Source organism: Sitophilus oryzae, unplaced genomic scaffold (genome assembly GCF_002938485.1).
Source record: "Sitophilus oryzae breed Bouriz unplaced genomic scaffold, Soryzae_2.0 scaffold_1576_pilon_pilon, whole genome shotgun sequence".
Taxonomy (NCBI): domain Eukaryota; kingdom Metazoa; phylum Arthropoda; class Insecta; order Coleoptera; family Curculionidae; genus Sitophilus; species Sitophilus oryzae.
The window spans coordinates 14,747,895-14,765,455 of record NW_022146254.1 but is presented as its reverse complement, the minus strand read 5'-3'; the positions used below and the strand labels follow the sequence as shown (position 1 = coordinate 14,765,455).

The window sequence follows — 17,561 nt, the reverse complement described above, 5'->3', positions numbered from 1 at the left end:
TTTTGAATTTTAGGTGTGGCTTAACACGACTTAGATCGGGCTAAGCCTTACCCGACCTTCACCCGCTTTACCCGACCCCTGAGAGCGACGTTGTGAGAAGGTACGTTGACATTTAGCTGGTTTAGCATTGTTACCTGTTCAGTTTTAATTTAAAAATATATGCAGTTTTTTTTAAATTACTTAAAATCGGCTTGTTCAAAATTGTTCAAATTAGGCATTTGTATCCAGCATGTTATTTGACTAAGAGTGGATCCCAGGTGGGACTATTGTGGCTCAGTTCCTACAAGCTGTTTAATAGAAAAAGATCACTAAAGTTCACCCTCAAAACCCAGCCTTTTAACATAGCCCGTTATGTCTGAGGGTGATATGTTTTCTAGGTCTGATAGGTCTAGCGTGGATTTGCCAAACACCTCAAATCTGGTCGTGCCCCCAGCGGAGCAAGTACACATAACGTGCTTCATCGTTTTGTCATCTTCCATACAGAGTCGGCATTCGGCGTCTTCCACCAGTCCCATCCTCTGTAGGTGTGATCTCAGCCGGCAGTGGCCCTTGCATACTGCAGTAAGCGTACGCACTCCGTTCCTACCAGCCTTTAGGAGTTCATCTGCTTTACGTTTGGATGGCCCTGCTAGGATTGTCTTGGCATGTTCCATTCCCAGACTGTCATAAAACTCCCGAAACGTTGCACCCCTAACCCATTCACAGAGCCTGTCTCTTGCGAGATTTTTTGGTACGCTAAGTGTCAGTTCTGGGCCCACGAATGGCGAGCTTGCACCAGTTTTGGCGAGGGAATCAGCACGTTCATTTCCCTCTAGGCCGACATGTCCCGGTATCCATATTAGCGACACTTTGTTCCTATCTTCTAATATATTGAGTAGTTTCTTACAATGAAGAATCGTCATAGACGTGCTTTTTGTTGCCTCAAGTACTTTTAACGCGGCTTGACTATCCGAAAATATGCTTATTGTTTTTCCGGCGTATTGCTGTTCTACCAGCAGTTGCACACAGGTTTCAATAGCATAGAGCTCAGCTTGGAAAATTGTGGTGTATTTTCCAAGACTGTGGTAGATCTCAGTCTTTGGACTGCGGCAGTAAATTCCTGCGCCAGATCCTTTATCGTTTTTGGATCCGTCCGTGTACCAACACATTTCCGCATGTAATAAGCCGTTTCTCGGCTTATCCCATTCGTCCCTATTCGGAAACAGGACGTTGTAGGTGCGCGTCATGAGTTGGATTGGTGGTGTGAGATCCGAGACCATTCCCAGAATCTCATCCGATTGTAGTTCGTCTACTAGTCGGTTTTGTATGAACATGATTGTTCCTTGGCTCTCTCGTGCCATATTTAGAAACCTATATGTAGCCCATCTTGCCTCTCTCTCCAAAAGAATTTGAAGAGGAGGTAAGTCGAGTAGAGTTTCCATAGCTTTTGACGGCGTAGAATGAAAGGCACCAGTCACCGCTTTCTGCCACCAGGCAACTGCGCCATACGTGATAATAGGTCTGATGGCTGTCACATATAGCCAGTACATATTTTTGGGGTTTAATCCCCAGTTTCTACCACAAATTCGGCGGCATGCCCATAGAGCACAGCAAGCCTTTTTTGATAATTTTTTCCAGATGCGAGGTCCAGCTATGTTTTTTGTCCAGGTTTAATCCTAGATACTTAACTTCCTCCGCAAACGGAATTGTCTCACCAAGAAGAATGGGCGGTTTTAGTTTGTATATCCAGCATACGGCTGACCCTTAAAAACCCTATTTACGAATTCTCCGTAAAATTAATAGGGGAGCTAATATCAGGACTGTTCAAAATTTGTATACGATTTCCTGTTTCCAAAACGATGATGCACCACCGGTAGAAAAAAATATGCTTGTCAGATATAATATAAATATGTATATTGAATTTGGTACTTTTTTTATCAGTCAAAAGTATACACTTAAATAATAATTTTAAGCAAAAAATTGGAGGTGGCACACAATTCATCGGATTTATGTCGAAAGGACGCCTCTTGATTTTTGCTACTTTTCAGAAAAGCTAGTTGTAATTATTTTTTAATTCTTGTTTTGGAGATAAGGTCAATTTTTAAGTGAATATATAATATGAAAAAGGTATTTTTGTGGTAATATTGAGATACGCCAATTTGCTATGCTAAAAATGATCTATTGAACATCTCATAAGAGATGAATTTATTGAAAAATGAATTTAACGTGCAGATTTAGGTTATAGAAAATTTTAGGGAGGTTTTTAGATTTATGAGTTTTAGGTATTTAAAACTCATAATATATTTAGTGATATATGTGATATCTACAAGGTGAGTTTTCTAGGATGTTCTCTATGACTATCTCGTAAACTACTGGAGCTAGAGAGTCGGTGAAATGGGTAAAGAATTGCAGTTTTGTGAGGACAAACATATTAACGCTTTGAAATACTTTGAATATGAGTGAAATTAGTCTAAAAAGATAAGAATTGGCTATAACTCAGTAATTTTTCAAACAAAAACATTTTATAACTTATATCGCCAGAAAGCTTTAAAAATGACGTTTTTTATGAAGTTATGGGCAATTATTTGTGTTACCATTTAAAAACATGTTTGTGTCATTTGTCAAAAATTTCAGGCTTTAGAAAAAAACGAAGAACTTTTACAGTGAAAAAACACAATCTCATTAAAGATGGTTTTATCTACAACTTTTAGCTGAAAACTTTTTGTCTAAAATAGATTATAATGGAATTAGGAGCACTTTTAAAATAGCCGAAATTTGTTTTTTTTTTCGAAATATCTATTAAGCCATAAACTTTTTCAAAAATCAGAAAGGCGTATATTTTTGACCTCACAATACTACAATTCTTTCCATGACTGGTAGTACATATTGGTCAAATGTTTCCTTCTTTAGATAAAGTGTCATTCTAGGTTAGAATATGACTGAGTTTCTTCCATGCTAACTTAATTCTTTGGTTGACTTCAACCGAAACACCCTGTATAGAAGCATATATTCAAAAGCAGAAAAAATCAAGAGGAGATCGTTATTACACAATATATAAAAATCCGAAAACTGTAAAAACTTAATTCCGTTCACAATTACAAAGTGAATTATCAATTTTCATCGCGTTATGCACAAACATCGGAGCGTAACAGTGTCACAACGAGGTTACCTCAATAACTAACAAAATATATCCATACATTTTTTTTATTATACTCGCTAAATCTAATTACAATATTTGATTACTGTTTTTTTTTCCTAAGAGATTTAATTACATTTTTGTGGTTAGATATTTTATGGTATCTTAAAAGGAGACTAAGTAGTATCGGCAAAAAAACGTTATTTTTGTGAAATAAAAGAATATAACTAACTAAAAAAATACATATATCTATCTTTCAAATCACCAATGGTCGTGCGTTTATGCAAAGGAACACCATAAAGTTTTTTAGAACAGAATTAAATTATTCTGGATACCGAACGGCATTCAAGACAACGAAAAGCCGATGAACTAGCAAGGCAAGGATCATCAGAATCCTATCTTAGTCCAGACCCAGTAACGAATGTGAATCCCCAAATGTATGATCTTTAGTACAGTTAAAGTCTGGATCATGAAAAAGCAGAATGGCTACTGGAGAAACAGACAAAGGCACAGGCATAGCAAGACCTTCATCCAAAAACCTAATTCTTCAGAAATGTTGAACGCTTATACGACCTGAGCATACGAGGCTTTGGACCTTAAGCTGCACATCGATAAAACTAAAATCATGTGCACTCCCCCTGAAGATCACAACAATGCAAAAAATTCGGAGAAGAACTATTGAAATACACACACCGGAAAAATCTAGAGATATCATTTTATTAAAGTTAAAAATAAATGTTTTGAATAAACAACCACATATTTGTAGGCCGATTCTTTCTACTTCGATTGAAACGAAGTAGTCACACTAGTTATTTCTAAATTTGGGATATTTGCAGAAGTGCTTGTGCATTTTTTGTCAAATGTATAAAAAGCACCTAGCATCAATTGTTCGAATTTAACCTGTACTGGCTATGTTTTTATGATAAATGGCTAGAATTCATTCAAATAACTCTGTTTAGTATTAAACGACATTATGGAGCATAGACATCTTAACAGAGACGAAATGCTAAGGGCCATGGGTATGCTCGAAGCTGGAATGCGCCAAATCGACGTAGCTAGAGCATTAAATACAACGCAAAGTGCATTATCGCGATTAAGTGCACGCTACCGTGAAAGTGGTGATGTTGCTGAAAGGCACACAGGGCGACATCGCATTACTACCCCTCAGCAAGATCATTGTTTACAATTAAATGCTCGACGCCGACCGACTCTTACAGCACCAGAGCTTAGTTTAATTCTCCTGGAAACACATAATGTAACCTTTAGTCCTGACCCTGTTCGCAATAGATTAAGAGAGGTCAACTTAAGAAGCAGACGCTCCTGGAGAGCTCAACCCTTAACGAGAGGAAATCGAGAGGTACGATATTTGTGGGCTCAAGAGCATGTTCAGTGGTCGAATGAGCAATGGGCCAATGTTCTCTTCACGGATGAGTCACGCTTTGGAATTCATCCGGATTCGAGAAGGCTTAGGATATGGAGAGAACCGGGAAATCTTATTCGGTTGGATCATGTTCAGGAAGTGCACCCTTATCAAGGTGGAACAGTTATGGTCTGGGGAGGAGTCCAGTTAGACCGAAAAACCGATCTCGTTTTTCTTGAAAGATTTCTAACAGGAATCACATATCGTGATTTAATTCTTGAGCCTGTCGTGTTACCATATGCCAATGATTTTGGGAGAAACTTCATTCTCATGCATGACAATGCACAGCCTCATACAGCCAGAGTGGTAAGTGAGTTTATCAATGCTCATCAATTAAACATCTTACCCTGGCCGGCACAATCTCCTGACCTCAACCCCATCGAACACGTATGGGACGCGGTCCAAAGAAGAATTTTGAGAATAGGTATGCCTCGTGAAACTCTTAGGGATCTGGTTCGGGCCGTGAATGCAGCGTGGCAGGCTGTACCTCAAGAAGAGATCGACAACCTGATCACGAGCATGAAGAGACGATGTAGGGCTGTAATGAACAGTAGAGGAGGCCATACCCTTTATTAAGTAAAAATGGTTTTATCTTTTATTTAAATTCACAGTTTAGAATAAAAAAAAATGTGTGTATTTTTTTCAGTTTAATAAAAATCAAGGTAAATTTGAAAAATTGGGTAAATTTCGCATTTTTATTTCCAATACGTCCTGTAAACTATTTGTTTATTTTAATTTTATTATATCAGAAATGCAAATAATAAAATTACTGACGATGGCTGGATAAAATTGTAATATCTCTAGACTTTTCCGGTGTGTGTATGTCGCAAAATTCAATTACCTCGGCAGTTTGATTTCGGAGAAGGTCAATATCGACTCTGAAATTCAGCACAGGATTAGCAGCGCCTCAAGAGCATTCTGGAGATTAAAATACAGGGTTGTCTACAACATGACTTGAGCACAAAAACGAAACTTGCAGTGTACCGAGCAATAATAATCCCCCCATGTTATATGGAAGCGAAATCTTGGTGCCGTACCGCCAACATATGAACGCATTAAAATGGAAAAAAGAGACAACAGAAATGGACGCGATCAGGAAGTCCTTGAGATATATCTATGTATCGGTTAAATGCCTATTTCCAATTTATGTGCTTACAAATGCCCGCGCGAATTTAGTTTTTATTTAAATGTATATGGACAGTCGGTATATTTAATTTTAACAATAATTAAAAACTAATGATAACCCGACCGAAAAAGAGTAATTTTATCACGCAAAGAATCGTGAGTCATGGAAATGTTGTTATTAAAAATACACTTTGTTAGGATGATTTGGATATAATACTCGTACAATAGTTGGGTTATTATTCGAGAAAAACCCAGGATCAAAGTCAAATAACAATCGAACGGATGCAAAGCTTGTATCGTTTGTTTCGAACAATTATTTTCATACGCATTTTAATTCTTTGAATTTCCTATAAAAAAACTTAATTATTAGATAATATCTCAATGAAAAAAATACTTCAGTAAAAATCCTAAATTTCTTGGACTTAATGATCAAATATTTGATTAATGGAATCAATATTCAGGAGAAACAAAGAAGAATTCAGAGTTAAAAGACGCATAAAGAAACGTCTTATTTTTATTAGTTATTAATAAGATAAGAATATAATCAAAAGGCTAAATAAAAAAAACATATTTAGTGAGAAATAAGTCGTATTATTCACTTTCAACATGACTTTATAAGGAAATCTAGTGGAAGAAATATACTGGGACACAACACATCAATAATAACAGACAAAGTAATAAAACATACATACATACATACATACTGCCATTACTCGCTGACGAGTATTTGACACGCATCAGAAAATGGTCACGCAAGGCGTTTTCTTTCATGAGCTTTTCTGTGACAAAAGCCCGATACGTGATGTTATCTGCCTACCGCTCCAGACATTCAAAAATCTCATTGCTTTGTTGCCTCTTTACTTTTTGGTTGTCGCTGTTAACTGAGTTTACAATTCTTCTCCATTGAGTTCTGTTGTGATCTGCTTCTTCCCACTCATTCTGCATGTTAATCCCCTTTATGTTATCATGGAAAATGTCCTTGTACCTTTTGAGTTGTCCACCCGGCCTCCTCTTACCGTCTACAAGCTCACCACGTATAGCAGATATTTTGTCACGTATAGCAGATATTTTGGTATGCGGTTTTCTTACATTCTGCATACGTGACCGGCCCATCTTAAGCGGGATTTTGTAACCATGACTTCAATACTCTCGCAGTTAGCTTTTTCAAGGACCGATACGTTTGAGACATGATGGAACCACCGGATTCTTAAGAGTTGTCTGCTGCAACTTGTTTAATGCGTTCATGTGTCGGCGGTACGGCACCCAGGTTTGGCTTCCATATAACCATGGTGGAAATTATTAAAATTCCCAATAATTCCAAAGCTATAAGACCTTAGATATGCACAATTTTTTACCATTAAAATTCATAGTGAAAACTTATATGATAAAATGATAAAAGAAATGAAATTAATAAAAAACAATTCACCCAAATATTTTCTTTAAATTTTGGATGCGCATTTTGACAATAAAATTATTCTTGCCAATTATTCTTCTTTGGCTTCTTCTGTGAAAAGACGAATTTCACACCCATTACAGATATAGTCACTTGCTTTAATAATTGCTTAGCTTAGATGATGCTATAATATTAAAAATAAATGGCGTCCCAATTAACAACCTTAGGTATGCAGACGACACCGCGATTATCGCTGACAACCCCGAAGCTCTTCAAGAACGCCTAAACGACATAGTTGGAGATTCATTAGGCCTTAAAATAAACACGGCAAAAACCAAGATAATGGTCGTTAGTAGGAGAAATATTCCACCAACCAACATACGAGTATACGGACAATGCGTAGACACGATAAATAAGTTCAAATACCTGGGATCCTGGCTAACATCGGACCTTGATCCCGACTTAGAAGTTCCATCGCGTATAGAACAGGCTAGATCAATGTTTAACAAAATGAGAAACCTATTATGTAACCGATCACTCAACATCAACATACGTCTGCGTTTTGTCCATTGTTATGTATACTCAATCCTCTTATACGGCTGTGAGACATGGATGATTAAAATGAACCATGAGACGGTTAGAAGCTTTTGAAATGTGGATCTACAGAAGACCCTTGAAAATACCCTGTACAGATCATGTACGCAATGAAGAGGTTCTTGGGAGGTTTAACAAGGAAAGGGAATTACTTACAAATATAAAAAAAACGAAAGAGAGCATACCTATAGGCCATGTCATGCGCAATAGCAGAGCAAAGCTTCTGAAGTTGATTATAGATGGAAAGGTAGAAGGCAGAAGAGGACTTGGGAGACGCAAGCACTCTTGGTTGAAAAACTTACGAGACTGGACTGGACTGAACTCACACGAACTGTTTCGAGCTGCACAGGACAGACAGTGTTTCGCCGCGATTGTTGCCAACCTTCATTAAAAGATGGTACTATAAAAAGAAGACGATGCTATTAAAAATAATGAAAGATTTTCCATCGGAAAATTGAAAGCCGGCTCGATCATGGCTGTCTTTTTCGTAACTCTTCAATATTATTTAACTACATATGCCTGTATAGACAAAAGACAAAAAAATAATACTGAGTGTTTTTTATGACATCTTAAAATTAAAATTATCATTAATTATATATAAATAGCTACATAACTTTCTTGTATGTATAGCTACGTAATGTTCTTGTATAACGTAGAAAAACAAACAAAAATTAATTATACGAGAATAATTGTCGGACTTGCTGAGAAATTACACTTACGAACTAACGTGCAAAAGTTAGAATTATTTACTTGGTATTTTTTGATGTACGAATAAAACTTTTAATTGGTGATTTTGTTGCTGTGGAAAATTATCATGGTAATTTTTAAGTATTGTAGTCGAAAACGTCATTTACACAGGGTGTTTCACAAAACATATGCTATCTCTCGTGGGGAGATTCGTCATCTAAAAATAAGATTTATTTTTTATATCAATATAGGTCCGATTCTGCTTTGTTTCGTAGCTACAGAGAGTAATAGTTATTTTTTATACAAGACGATAAAATTGTATTTTATCGTCGACCGAAAATATTAATTCACGAGCGATTTCATCGCCCGTGAATTAATATTTTCGGTCGCTTCGGTTAATATTTTCGCCCTGCCGGCCCGCCCGTCCGTCCGTCCGTCCGTTGCCTGCCTGCCTGTCCGTCCGTCGGTCTGTCTGTCTGTCCGTCTGTAACACGATAACTCAAAAACCGTTAAACCGATTTTAACCAAATTTGGTACAAAAATACTGTGGCACCCGAGAATCTGGCCATTAGCTTTTGGTGGGGGTGGGGGGTTGGTAAGGGGGTATGGGAGGGGGTATGGGAGGGGGTTAAAAATTTTACAAAATCGTAACTCCAAAATTACAGTAGCTAACGAAACGCGGATTTTTTTTTCAATTTAAGATTATGAATAATATTTGCAACAAAGTCGCAGTTTTTGAGATAAAAAAAATTGGAAAATTTCTTTACTTTCAAACTAAAAGAACAGCCTACCAACTTTTTATTAACATATATGGGCGGCTATACGTGCCTCCCTGCGCCAATTTTTTAATTTTACATTTTAGAGCCTTTTTTAGTAATCAGTTTAAATAAAATTAAATTTTTTAAACAAACACTCAACAAGCAAGACAACTAGAATCACATAAAATATTCTATGTCACGAAAATTATAGCGCATTTTATGTATATTTTTTATGTTCAGCAATAAACGGTATATTGCTGTGGCACTTGAAGCTGCTTTGGGCATATTTAAAACCAGGCGATATGAAAATCTGAAAACGTGCCTGGATTTAAATAAAATCCGTTTTAATTTGTTATTGTACGCCCGTGGACTATACAGGGCGGAAAAATCAGCATCAATAATATGCTATGGTAGTTCATCTATTGAGCCATGTTTACAGACAGCATAGCAGCGCTCAAGAGATTGTATGCGTGATCAAAATACATTGGGTCGACGGTCACAGGGACATGTGACCGAATGGACATGTCACGAAATGGCAGATGTATAGTCAAACAAGAAACAAAGTTCATTAACGTCATTCCGGAATACTATAAACCGGAATTATAGTTCTTTGTTTAAGGTTTGTTGCTATGGCCCTTGAAGGTAATAATGAAATAAGAAATTTTCCATTATTTGAAAAAATGTGACCACTATATACAGGGTTGTTCACCACATACGACACGGAGTATTGCAACTAAACGATTAGATTTTTACAAATTGTAAGTTTTGGGTTCGTTGTCCCAAATAAATAAAAAATATCAAAGTTGTATTTTTTTAAACGGAACTACCTGTATATTATTACATTTTTAGTTTCTACGACTAAACTAAGGGTAAATTTGATTAAGGTTTATCACACTTAAATCTTACCGTTTTTGAAATATTTTCAATTTTGTGAAATTGCAGTGAAAATTATAAAGCTTCATTTCTCCAAAGGTATCAAAGTTTTTAATACTAAATATTTACTGAAGCTTATTTACTAATCAATTATTCTGTTGCAATAATAAAAATAATACTACCTTATACAGAGTGTCTAAAAATTTATTTAAAATAATTACTAGCTTTAAACGGCAACAACTTCTTAATTTAAATGGAACACTGTGTATATTTTAGGAGAATCAGATGTACAATTTAATTGTCTATCAAATTGTATTATACCCATCTCTTCAAGTTTTCGTAGAAAGTACATTTTCTTATAATTTAGACCTCAATTATCAATATATCCATGGAATATTGACATTTTAGATTGTTTTTAAAGCAACAAATGTGCAAAATGTACAGGTGCTAAAAACGATAATATTACTAGCCCATTTGTATACAAAAAGAAAACTATTTAATTCTTTATAAAAGAGTATACCATTAATTAAATACCTATATGTACCACCATTATTTCCGCCCAAATATTAATTAATTACATACTTAATTGTGTTAGTTAATAAATTATTCTAAATAAATGTGGATTTTAATCAAAAATCAATATAATAATAAGTTATGAAAATGACCGTCCCTGTTGTTATAAATAAGCATTATTCGTCAAAAAATTAAATTTACTTTTAACCATATAATATATGTGAATCCATATACAAAATAAATAATACACATACAAAATTCAGTTTTTAGTATTTGGAGCAATTATTATTAATCAACGCAAACAGTCAATTAATGTAGTTTGAATACTGGAATCATATTAATGGGTCCTCTTTAACAAATATTTAAACAGTTTTTTTTTATTTTTTAATGAAATAAATTAACTATATTGTCAATAAAATAAATAAATAATCGAAAATGTCAATATTCCATGGGTATATTGATATTGAAGTCTAAATTATAAGAAAATGTATTTTCTACGAAAACTTTAAGAGATAGAAAGAATTAAATAATACAATTTGATGGACAATTAAATTGTGCATCTGATTGTAATAAAATATACAGGGTGTTCCATTGAAAAAAATACAACTTTGATATTTTTAATTTATTTGGGACACTCTGTATCTTTTAAAAATATGTTTAAATTGTAGCTCTATTAATCCTTCAACGAACCCAAAGCTTACAATTTGCAAAAATATAATCGTTTAGCTGCAATACTCCGTGTCGTATGTGGTGAACAACCCTGTATAAACATTAAAATATAATTGAGGAATATATTATTCTACACATTACCCTTTTTAAAAAAATCTCTGTTAAGCAATAATAATATTTCCCATATCGTATAACAGTAGAGTAGTAAAAGCTAATTGGTAAAAGATTCTGTCTATTTCCTCCATTTATAATAAGCATTTTAACGGAGAAAAAAAATGGAAAAACTAGCAAGCCGTGCTTTACTCAAAACAATTACAATACTGTTTTTAATATTCGTCATTTTTACTTGTTTAGTCAACTGTGGACGTAGAACTTCGTCAGTATCGCTGCAGCATCCTGTTGCATCATCCCGACAGGTACGATCTATAGAAGTTGAAGTACTTGCAGCACCATTTCAAGGTAAGAAACAAAATCGATATTTCAACAGGGTAGTTAGAAGAATACCATCTACAGGGTGAGTTTCCTACGATGTTCTCTATGGGTAGGTATGGGGGGATCTATGGGAGATAGAGAGTCGGTTAAATGGGGAAAGAATTGCAGTTTTGTGGGGTCATAAATATGCGCCTTTCAGATTTTTGAAAAAGTTCATGGCTTACTAGATATTCCGAAAAAAACAAATTTCGGCTATTTTAAAAATTGTCCCTAATTCCATTATAAGCTATTTTCGACAAAAGGTTTTCAGATAAAAGTTGTAGATAATCACATCCTTAATGAGATTGTGTCCTCCGTTTTGTGTCCTCCGACATATGACACAAACATATGTTTTTTTAAATGGAAACCATAGTTGGCCATGACTTCATAAGAAGGGCAATTTTTTAAACTTTTCAGCTATATAAGCTACAATATCTTTTCTTCGAAAAATTACTGAGTTATAGCCAATTCTTATAATTTTTAAACAATTTCACTTAGCCATGGAAACAAGTTTAATCGTCTTTGCTCTCAGAAATGTGAAGCTGTCACATCCAAACTTTGTAAATTAAAATAGACAAAAATTGTAAATATGAATTTTTCAAATAAAGAAAAGCGTGTAGGATTATTAGTTCAACTTATCTTGACGATACATTTTCGAGGATACGTTGACCTGTGAACGTTACTTACGTTTTTTAGAGAACGGTTTTCAAGACATGTTAGAAAAGTTAAATTTAGTTATAGCCAATTCTTATCTTTCTTGACTAATTTCACTTAGATTGCATGGCATTCTTATTCTGTTGTGATTTATAACTTATAAAAAGTCAGAATATATTATTAAACGGTTCTTTAACATTACACAAACTAAAACTTAAAAAAATAATATCACTACATACACTTTAAGTTATTTTAGAAAATATTCATAAAATCCGCTATTGTTTTGAGTTGCATCTTTTTAAAACTGAATTACTATCTATTCTCACAAAACGACTCTTAATTCATAAGTTTTTTTATAAACCTTATTGTTAACCATACCGCATAAAAAAATCTAAAATGGATAGGTCAGGTGATCGGAGAAGGCCCATGCAATTGGTCCACCTCTTCCTATCCTTCAGTTTGCATAATTATGATATAAATAATTTTTAACATTTCTTTCATTATGGAGGGGGGGGGTCAAAATTAAAGTCATGTTGGAACGACTTTATTGATGCGCGAGTATCTACACGCTTTTCTTCATTTGAAAAATTCATATTTACAATTTTTGTTTATTATAATTTAAAAAGTTTGGATGTGACAGTTTCACATTTCTGAGAGCAACGACGATTGAACTTGTTTCCATGACTAACTAAGTAAAATTGTTTAAAATTGTTAAGAATTGGCTATAACTCACTAATTTTTCGAAGAAAACATATTATAGCTTATATCGCTAAAAAGCTTAAAAAATGGCGCTTTTTATGAAGTCGGGGCCAACTATGGTTTCCATTTAAAAAAAAATAAGCGTGTGTCATATGTCAAAAATGACAGGCTTTGGAAAGAAACAGAGAACACGATCTCATTAAGGATGTCATTATCTACAACTTTTATCTGAAAACTTTTTTTCTAAAATAGATTATAATGGAATTAGGGATAATTTTTAAAATAGCCGAAATTTGTTTTTTTCGAAATATCTAGTAAGCCATGAACTTTCTCAAAAATTTGAAAGGCGCATATTTATGACCCCACAAAACTACAATTCTTTCCCCATTTAACACTCTCTATCTTCAGTAGTTTCCGAGATACTCATAGAGAACATTGTAGGAAACTCACCGTGTATATTATTCTTGAACTGGAGCTTCTTTACGCGTGTTGGGAGTAAAAACTCAAGGCCGCGAGGCGCATGCGAGACGGCCGTGATGCGCGAGAGGAACAGCCATAGCGGCAGTGTTGCCACAGCTACCTGATTCGGGATAAATCTACCCCTGTGTAAAACAATTTAGGCTTAGGCTTAGAGTGACAATTTTGATTATGTGTGAGTTTGCCTAACGATTAGCATTAATTTAAAAATAAACCCCCAACATGAATATTGAACAAAACATTTAAACAAAAACAGACCACAGATCACACAAAACAAATTATTGGTTAGTAGCAGTTAGGAGTAGTCAGAGATATAGATGTAGTAATATTTTGGTTTAATGGCCACAGTTGCCAGGCTATCCGGCCGAGTGATAGAATTATCGTTTTTTAATAAAAATTAAAAAAAAACATAAAATTATAAAGTTAGAATAGTATACGGTTTTATATTAACTTTATTTTTTTTTTGAAGTTTATAAGAAGCATTCTAAAAAAATATATACCGGGTGGCCAACTAATTATCGTATAACTTTGGGAAAAAAATTCAAATAAGTAAATCGACCAAGAGAAATCACTGGAAATTATTTTCAAGTGTGAAAAATGTCCGCTAGGGGGCGTTCCTCTGATAGCCAATCAGAAAACAGAGTTTTTCTCAAAAATCTGCAGGTTAACAGGTATTTTAAATATTACTATTATAATCATCGAGAAATTTGTAATTTTTTTGATATGGAGAATTTTGGTTTGGGTTACCCGATTTAAACAAACTAGGGCTCGTTTATAAGAGCTTTTCTTCCTTAATGATCTTCAGTATACATTTTGTTTCCATAATTTTTTTCGTGGTAGCCAGAGGGCGCTGTTTGACATCATAACAGATATTGCGGTTTTGCATAAAAAATTTAAATAGGAGGCTATATTTTTCTTTACACCGTTAAATAGAGCATAAAATTTCCAAAATATCAGCGCAAACCGCAAGTTTCTATCTTCTCTCTAACCGGAGATATTAAAAGAACAAATCATGTTAGGCTGCCACTTAGTATTATATGGTCTAAAAATTATAGTAGAAGGCTAGGAAACAAAAAGAGGTAAACTGGTTACGTCAAAATATCAAAACATATATTTTAATACCATTTAATTGTTTTTTATCCATGTTCGTCCTTGATTCGACCCCATAAATTAAAACCCAGGCATATTGAATCCGATGACCCAGCTGGCCATGGAAATATGCCGCTCCAGCGTCTCTATCTGCTAAAGTAAGTGGTATCTGGTGGTATCCAAGAAGCTCCAAAAATTCCTAACAGCCACGAAAAAAATTATGGAAACAAAATTTATACTGAAGATCATTAAGTAAGAAAGGCACATTTAAACGAGCCGTAGTTTGTTTAAATCGGATAACCTAAACCAGAGTTATCCTTATTTTAATAAAAGCAAGTTTAACCTTCCCCCACCACTTTATTTTATGAGATAGAGCAAAATAGTCTATGTCAAAAAAATTACAACTTTCTCGATGATTACAATAGTAATATTTAAAATACCTGTTCACCTGCTTTTTTTGAGAAAAACTCTGTTTTCTGATTGGCTATCAGAGAAAGGCCCTCTAGCGGACATTTTTCGCACTTGAAAATAATTTCTAGCGATTTCTCCTAGTCGATTTACTTATTAGAATTTTTTCCCAAAGTTGTACGACAAGTAGTTTCTGCATACAGCCGGCGTCCATTTTTAGTTGGCCACCCGGTATATTCTTTAAATACTTCAATTTAATAACTGTTAGTAAGAAGTTTCACTATATATATGCGCACATAGTGCACACACAATTTTTTTATTATTTTTTGTTAGTTTGGCCTCTTTTCCATAAGTAATCTCTTGAAAAAAGTATTTATATTTTTATTTTATTTTTAGACTTTTGTTGGAGCATCCTGTCATTTATTGGAGAAAATTTGAAAACAATCCAAACATCAATTCTAAACGCAATTATGTTCATCCTTGTAGGAACCTTTAATGGAATCTGGGCTATTCTGGGTGTGGACGCCATTCTAATGTGGTTTCGCCAGTGTTTGATACCCCGTTTACTCGTTATAATTGTTCCATCCATTTCAGGTCTCATTGTGCCACAATGTTAAAGTATAGATGTAGTATTCATTTAATTATTGAAATGTAAAAAAAATAAAGAATAAAGAAATCAGTGTCTATAGGGTTGTTCACCACATACGACACGGAGCATTGCAGCTAAACGTTTAGATTTTTACAAATTGTAAGTTTTGGGTTCATTGAAGGACTATTAGAGCTACAATTTAAAAATATTTTACAAGATACAGAGTGTCCCAAATAAATAAAAAATATTAAAGTTGTATTTTTTAAATGGGACAGCCTGTATATTATTACATTTTTAGTTTCTTTGCTTAAAATAAATGTAAATTTGATTAACGTTTATCACTCTTAACCCTTACCGTTTTTGAAATATTTTCGATTATGCGAAATTGCAGTTAAAATTTTAAGGCTTCATTTCTCCAATGGTATCAAAGTTTTTAATGCTAAATATTTACTGAAGTTTGTTTATTGATCAGTTATTACATTGAAATAATAAAAATAATATTACCTCATACAGAGTGTCTAAAAATTTATTTTAAATAATTTCTAGCTTTAAACGGCAATAAACTATCATTTAATTTAAATAGAACACTCTGTATATTTTGAGAGAATCGGATGTACCATCTAATTGTCTATAAAATTGAATTATACCATTTTTATCTATCTCTTCAAGTTTTCGGAGAAAATTCATTTTCTTATAATTTAGACCTCTTTTATGAATATACCCATGGAATATTGACATTTTAGACTGTTTTTAAAGCAACAAATGTACAAAATGTATAGGTGCTAAAAATTATATTATTACTAGCTCAATTTTGTATATAAAAAGAAAACTATTTAAATCTTTGTAAAACAGTATACTATTAATTAAATATACCATCATTATTTCCACCCAAATATTCATTAATTACATACTTAATTTTGTTAGTTAATAAATTATTCTAAATAAATGTGGATTTGAATGAAAAATCAATATAGTAATAAGTTATGAAAATGAACTTCTCTGTTGTCACAAATAAACATTCGTCAAAAAATGTCAGTTTTTTAGTATTCGGAGCTATTATTATTATGTTGTTTGAATACTGGAATCATATTAATTGGTCCTCTATAACAAATATTTAAACAGTTTTTTCTTTTTAATGGATTAAACTAATTGTATCGACAATATTAGTATCTGTACTCTTTAAAAATATGTTACATCTTTAAAAATAAACTAAAATGTCAATATTCCATGGGTATATTAATAAATGAGCTCTAAATTATAAGAAAATGCATTTTCTACGAAAACTTGAAGAGATAGATAAAACATGGTATAATACAATTTGATAGACAATTAAATTGTGCATCTAATTCTCATAAAATATACAGAGTGTTCTATTTAAAATAAACAAGTTATTGTCGTTTAAAGCTAGTAATTATTTAAAATAATTTTTTAGACACTCTGTATAAGGTAGTATAATTTCTATTATTGCAACACAAAATTTAGTAAATAGAAATACTTCAGTACAATATTTGGTTTTAAAAACTTAAATACGTCTAGGGAAATGAAGCATTAAAATTATTACTGTATTTTGACAAAAACTTAATATTACAAAAACGGTAAGATTAAAATGCGGTAAACCCTAATCAAATTTACCTTTATTTTAATTGTAGAAACTAAAAATAATAATAATCTACAGAGTGTTCCGTTTTAAAAATAAAACTTTGATATTTTTTATTTATTTGGGACACTCTGTATCTTATTAAAATGTTTTTAAATTGTAGCTCTAATAGTCCTTCAATGAACCCAAAACTTACAATTTGCAAAAATCTATTTGTTTAGCTACAATACTCCGTGTCGTATGTGGTGAACAACCCTGTATATTATTATAAAAGTGATGGTTATTATTTAGTAGACATGGGTGCAGCAAAAAAAATAATATTTTTTTTTCTTTTTCAAGACAACCTTGAACATATTCCTTCATAATTAAATCTTAAATGACTTAAAAACGATTGATTTTAGGTATAGGAACATGTATAATCAAAAAGTAA

The 17,561-nt window shown here is 33.3% G+C and overlaps 1 protein-coding gene across 1 annotated transcript; it reads left to right on the top strand.

Moving 5' to 3' along the window:
- The first annotated feature begins 11,324 nt into the window (after positions 1-11,324).
- Positions 11,325-15,687, top strand: LOC115879358. Its single transcript, XM_030896141.1, has 2 exons — positions 11,325-11,606; positions 15,342-15,687. The coding sequence occupies exons 1-2, from the start codon at positions 11,423-11,425 to the stop codon at positions 15,560-15,562; spliced, it is 405 nt and encodes a 134-aa protein (XP_030752001.1). The 5' UTR covers positions 11,325-11,422; the 3' UTR covers positions 15,563-15,687.
- The last annotated feature ends 1,874 nt before the right edge of the window (positions 15,688-17,561 follow it).